The 6,751-nt window shown below is 33.7% G+C and overlaps 1 protein-coding gene across 1 annotated transcript; it reads left to right on the forward strand.

Moving 5' to 3' along the window:
* Positions 1 to 1,715: 1,715 nt before the first annotated feature.
* Positions 1,716 to 6,290, forward strand: LOC111706008 (alpha-amylase). The gene is made up of 10 exons (XM_023478743.1): positions 1,716 to 1,821; positions 1,874 to 1,958; positions 2,694 to 2,786; positions 2,963 to 3,055; positions 3,309 to 3,480; positions 3,590 to 3,946; positions 4,031 to 4,308; positions 4,390 to 4,488; positions 5,132 to 5,240; positions 6,156 to 6,290. Exons 1-10 carry the CDS (start codon positions 1,773 to 1,775, stop codon positions 6,228 to 6,230), a joined length of 1,410 nt encoding a protein of 469 aa, XP_023334511.1. The 5' UTR covers positions 1,716 to 1,772; the 3' UTR covers positions 6,231 to 6,290.
* Positions 6,291 to 6,751: the final 461 nt, after the last annotated feature.

A 6,751-nucleotide genomic window follows, 5' to 3' on the forward strand; every position in this document is an offset into this window, starting at 1 on the left:
TAAGATATAAATAATATATTAAAACTTTTTTGCTCCTTTATATTTGACCCCGTCTCTCTCATTTTTTTGTGATAATTCAAAAAGTATTAAAGCTGGGAATCTCAACATTTCTGGCTTATCTAACTAACACATACCCTTACCTATAGCTAAAAACTTGGCTTTTATACCTACTGCCTGAATCTAGTTTTATACCTACTGCCTGAATTCAAAAAGTATTAAAGCTGGGAATCTCAACATTTCTGGCTTATCTAACTAACACATACCCTTACCTATAGCTAAAAACTCGGCTTTTATACCTACTGCCTGAATCCTCAGGCATATTGCCTGAAAGCCATATTATACCTATACCAGACTAAATCTATATTTGTACCTACTTCTAGTAAATGGATTAAAAAGTGTAATAGCTGTTTGGAAAGCTAATTACAAAAGCAATCAGAGTTTACAATTTTTGCAACAAAATTTTGCATAGATTTTTTCACAGGCTTACTTAAAGAGAATTTGCACATTCTTTGCTAAATAACTAGACTTCGCAGTTCATTCCATATTTTTATGGTTCTTCCTGTATGGTTAGAGAAGGAAGCAAAGAGAAGTAAATGGATGGTTGGAGAGAAAAATATAATCTGAAATTGATTATTTGTAAGTACTTTTAGTATGTCATAAACATATCTTAGGAGATAACAGTATAAAATGCATTATCTAAGAGAAAGAATTAGGTAATTTGTAACTAGTAAATACTGGAAAGTTTTTCGACGCCATTATTATTTTAACCCGATCACGATTTCTTTGCATCAATCAGGTAGGATGGAGATTGGTCTAACGGCTGGTCGCTGTTTCAAACAAGTTAAAAACGGTTTTATTAATTAAGCTAATTATTTATTTATTTTAAAAACCCTTGAGAATTGATGGGTAGCATGTGTCTCATTAATATTTGTCAAAATTGAAATTGGATACTTTACAAAAATTTAGCCTCCCCCCCATGCATCTATATTAGACACAAATAAACCGATCGGTGTAGGGTAAAGTAAGTTAATAAACATTTGATTTACCTGGTTTAAGACTACGACGAATAGGTTTGAGTTTGAGTTGGATCATGTTATATCACAAATAAACTAGACCTCCAGCACCCCCCCCCCACCCCAACCCCCAAGGGGGTACACAGAAATAAATCTATGGGAGGCCAAATGTTGCCACCCCCCCTGGAGAATTTACCTCAAAAAAATTTTTTCAGTTTAACTAAAACCTCAAACAAACCCCGGGTGATGATGTAACGTTCTAAAATTTGACCAATCGGTTCAGCCGTTTTTACGTTTACTGGGCGGATACTTACAATTGTTACAAGCGTTACAGGAGCCGAAGACAATTTTGACCTGAAAATGATGGATATATAATACTAAAAACCCTCAACGAAATTCAGCTCTGACTCCATAGCTAAACCTTCTAATATATTTTAGTATTCCATAGACGTTTAACCCTAAACAAGCTGGGGGGGGGGGGGGTTATCGGGATATCGAAGACAATATTTTATTAAGACAAAAATGTTGGCTTTAGTATTCCAATGGGCAGAGTATTTTTCATCAAATAACTTTTTTTTCAAACCTTTGATAAAGTCTATGAAATTAATAAAAAACCTCTCTAAAACTCAAATAAACAAATAATGATAAGAGATTTGTTTGTCAAAATATTTAGGATTAAAAATGATTTACTTTATCTTTGCTTATATAATTATTTGTATAAAACCCAGGTTAAAGACCAAACTAAACTAGTTCTCCAGCATGTCTGGCTTTAAGCTCCTTCTTCTGTTTGCATTCCTTTTTCATGAAGGTAAATTATGAAATATTGCTTATATTTGCTTAAATTGTAAAATAAAATTAAGGATATGGGTACACAGAAACCCATTGCCAAGATAAGAAGCAGGTGATTGTTCATCTGTTCGAATGGTCCTGGGACTCTATAGCCAGGTCAGTGTTACGCAATTAACTTGATAAATAAAGAAATGTTACTGCATGAAACCACCCAACAAAACTTTTAAAGAGATTTGGTCCTTGAAAAATATTAAGATGTTGTCATTTTTTTCTTTATAATGTGGGTGAAAGTGATAAAATCCCTTCAAAATGTTCTCGTATTAATTTGCCAGGACATCAGTTAGTTTACTCTAGTTCAAATACTTTGTGTATCAGTATATAAGAATTATATATATTATGAATACAATGGATAAATAAATTGAGAATACATCAATATTTTACAAAGATAACTCATAAAAAAGCCTTTTTGTAGTGCAGATAAAAATTATTTGTAATAATGAGTTCCCCCAAAGTCATAAGAAATTATATCATAAATTGAAAGAAGTGATATCTCATGGGTTTACCACAATTTTTCTGCCAAAAATACCGCACCCAAACTGTTTTTTTCCCCCTTTCTGTTCTGACAGATCTTCACTGTAACTTACGAAATTTAAAAAAAAGCGTATATTCAAAAAACAAATACTTTTTGCTGCAAAATAAGTGTTTTTTTCGTTGCATAATTGGCAGCAATCTAACTTTTTCTGACAAATAAGTGACCTTTTGTCAAATATTTGGCCGCAATCCAACATTTGCTGACAAATAAGCAATTTTTTTGTAGCTTATTTGGCAGCAATCCAAATTTTTCTGACAAATACGTGGTTTTTGTTTTCAAAAATTAGAGTCTACTTGCAGAGAATGCGAGGAAGTGCTTGGACCCAAAGGATTCTGTGGCGTCCAAGTCTCCCCACCTATGGAGCATATTCAAGGCGGTCAATGGTGGACTAGGTAATTTTTTTTTAATCATAAAAAATAAATTGTTTTTCTGAAAACCGAGTTCTTATGCAATAATTCTTGTGATTAATTTAATACCTTCAGGCTTTAGACATTGGGAAATATAAAAAAAAAGACTTTTTCCTTATGCCTAGATTTGGCTAACACCCTGATACTCTATTGATTACTAGATATCAGCCAGTTTCCTACAAACTTGAGTCAAGATCTGGAAATAGAGATCAGTTTATCAGCATGGTTAACAGATGTAATGCTGTAGGAGTAAAGTAAGTAGACTCGGAACATCTCCCCATACAGCTATAATTTTTACAAAAGTAGAAATATCCCAAAGTGACATGGTTAGACAAAAGCTTGAAATCTTTTCCAAAAGCAAAGTTAGGTTTCATCCCACCCCTATCAAAAGTTTATCCCAATATTGTATTAACTTATTTCTATACACTATCTATTATTTTCAATTTTGTCAATATAGTCAAACGAATATTTAAAATTGCATCACATTTAAACCACTGTTGGCTTTAGCATTTATGTTGATGCTGTGATCAACCACATGACTGGACATGGAGGAAGTGGACAAGGAACTGGAGGATCCTCTTATGATGGTCCCAGTGAAAGCTATCCTGGAGTTCCTTTCTCAAATTTGGACTTCCATCAACCTTACTGTGAAATCTCCAACTACAATGATGCAAATGATGTAAGAGCATTAAAATGCTGGCATGTTTATTTTTGTATACTTGATTAATTACATTTGGTGTTTTTATTTATTTAAATATTTAAACAGGACTTAGTATTATCACTTTCAGGTCAGAAACTGTTATCTTGTATCCTTGAATGACCTTGATGGTGGTAAAGACTATGTCCGAGGTAAGATTGCAGACTACTACAAAGACTGCATTAACATCGGAGTAAAGGGGTTCCGTGTGGACGCCAGTAAACATATGTGGCCTGGAGATATTGCTGCCATCCAGGAGAGAGCAGGAAATCTTCCCAATGGTGGTGCACCGCTTTATTTCCATGAGGTTATTGACATGGGAGGCGAGGCAATCAGCGCTAGCGAATATTTTGGAGTCGGAAAAACAATTGAGTTTAGATATGGTGTGAAGCTTGCTCAATGCATTAGAAATGGAGACTTCAATTGTCTTGGAGGAATTTATGACCAGGTACAAAATTTTGTGTAAATTATGAAAAATGGGAAATTTTCATGAACTTACTAAGCTTGAGATATTTGATGGATTTTTTCTCAGGGATGGGGAATGGCTGATGGACTTCATGCGGTTGTTTTTGTGGACAATCATGACAACCAACGTGGACATGGTGGGGCAGGTGGAGTGCTCACTGCATCCGGTCCCGGACACAATGACTGGCAATACAAAGTAGCATCTGCCTTCATGTTAGCTCATGACTATGGGTTCAAGAGAGTAATGTCTAGCTACTACTTTGATAACTCAGACCAGGGACCACCAGGAGCCCAGCCTGGACCACCAGGGCAGGCCTGCGGAAACGGTTGGACTTGTGAACATAGGTTCTTACAATTTTATTTTTTCATTATTGCAAGCTTACTGTTAAGAACTCTTTCATTCATAATTTTTCTATTGGTATTCAGGTGGAGCAGTATTATGAACATGGTTAAATTTGCCAATGCTGTAGTTGGAACTGGAGTTGAAAACTGGCAGGCAGCTGGAGCATCCCTGGGATTCTCTAGGTACTCTATGGAACTAAACTTTTTACTAAAGATGCTACTGGAGAAGGTCTTTTACATAACTTTTCTTTCACAGCTGACTATAATAACTTTCTGACGCCTTTTAACACAATTCATAACAAAACTGTCTTTTTTCTTCCTTTTCAATTTTTCTTTTTAACCTATGTCTTTCTATCTTTCTACTTATTTATTAGATTTGTAAAGAAATAAAATTATGCCTAGCTGACTAAATGTTAAGTAAACAATACTTTTACCGCTCAAAGATGCAATGTAAACTTTTTGCGTCAAGAATGTCAATATAATCAGTTCTCAAGCTTTGTTTAGTACACTTCTTATCTTTCAAAAATACTAATATTGATAAAACAACTTTTATTTACAAAGATATTTTTATAACTTAAATCAGTTTTTTATGCGTCTAGTGAATTTGTTTCAAAGGATGTACTGATGACATTTCTGATCATTGTTTTATTGTAAAGAAAGAAACAAAAATAGGCCCATGACAAGAATGGTTGGAAAAAAGTTATGATTGGATTAAGAAAGACGCAGATTTATTCTTTCTGAATAGTTTCATGATACAATCATACAAACTTCTTGATAATGAAGAAAACAACGGTGATCATAATTGTTTAATAATTAATATATTTAGAGGCAACAAAGGTTTTGTTGCTATGGGTGATCTGAACAAGGAGTACTATACTGGCCTACCTGATGGAGAGTACTGTGATATTATTCAAGATTGCCAGCAGAAAATCCAGGTATAGTTATCATGTTTTATTTATGTTGGACCTCAGAGCGTAAATAACATAGAGGGTTTTTTTTGGCATTGTTTGATTTGGAAAGCGTTAGACTTCAGAGGTTATGTCCATATGTTCTATGACCTATGGGAAAGTTCCTTCCCTTTTAACAATTTGAAAACCGTCCTCTCAAGACTTTCCATAATGAATATGGGAGCGGTAACTTCAAAGCATAATTTGATGTGACTTTCTGAGCGCAGATGACAATGACCGATTCACAATGGAACCCTTAGAATCTTTGTTTGATCAAGTATAAAATAAATGATACCATGATTTTGAAAACTGTTTATTTCAATAGGGGTTTCTTTACAAAAGTCCACAATATCTTCCACATTATTGGTCAGATAAAGGTTTCAAGGGTACGTTTGCCAGGGTCGCTTGAAATTATGTTTACACTCCCTTCAATCAGTTCCACAAAGAGATGGGCATCGTTTTCTGAACAAACGAAATTTTTGAGAATGATTTTTTGTGAATGATGGTGTAAAAAACCTACAAGTTGGATTGTTCAGAGAAATGAAAAACTAAAGTTTTTTAAACGTTTTTTACTGAACTTTTTAAACAAACTTTGACAAAACTTTTTTACTGAAAAAAAAATTTCCTTAACGAACAATTTTACTGAAAAAACGATTTTACTAAACGATTATTCTGTGAGAATACGAACAAAATAAATGGAAAATAAATGATAATTTTGAGAATGAATAAAATAAATCGTTGTTTATCGATTGAAAAAAATTGTTAGTGCACAAATAATGAACGAACGAAATGGAAAAAATGTACCCATCTCAAGTTCCAAAATTCCAGCAGTCATATGGGGAATATTTACTTGAAACAAAACAAAAATATTTTAATTTTATCCGAACTGTGTTCCTATTTTAGATAAGTGGGGGCAAGGGATACTTCAGCCCTGCTAACCCCGATGATCCCGTAGTTGCTATTTGTGTTGGATGCTAAATAAGGATAAATTTTATATGAGATGTGTTTATTGGAATAAATAATAAATCTTGTTCTATACACTCATTATACAATTCATGTATTTAATTCAGGGTTTCCAACGCAAGTGGATTTTACTTGTGCGCAATTGTGAGCCCTTGCACACAATAAACGCAACGGAATTGCGCGCAGTTCCGTCGAACTTTCTTGCGTTATTCAATTTAAAAACTTGTGGCTCGCCATAAATGCAATTTAAATTATTGCGCAATTCCGTTCAACAACAAAAAATTAAAATTAAACTTTGGTAGTAAATAAACTGAACTTCACTAACATTTCAGTCTCAAATTTTCAGAAAATTGAATTTAAACTTAATCTTTTATCTTATAATATTCATGCAGCATGATAACCAGAAAACTCTGACAAAGGAAGACGACATTGTAAGCTCAAGCAGACCCATTAACTTAATAAGTGATTTAATAGGTTAATATTTAAACATTTTTGCTCTGTAACCACATCAAATACACTGTGATGTTGTCTTTCTG

Source organism: Eurytemora carolleeae, unplaced genomic scaffold (genome assembly GCF_000591075.1).
Source record: "Eurytemora carolleeae unplaced genomic scaffold, Eaff_2.0 scaffold200, whole genome shotgun sequence".
Lineage (NCBI taxonomy): Eukaryota > Metazoa > Arthropoda > Copepoda > Calanoida > Temoridae > Eurytemora > Eurytemora carolleeae.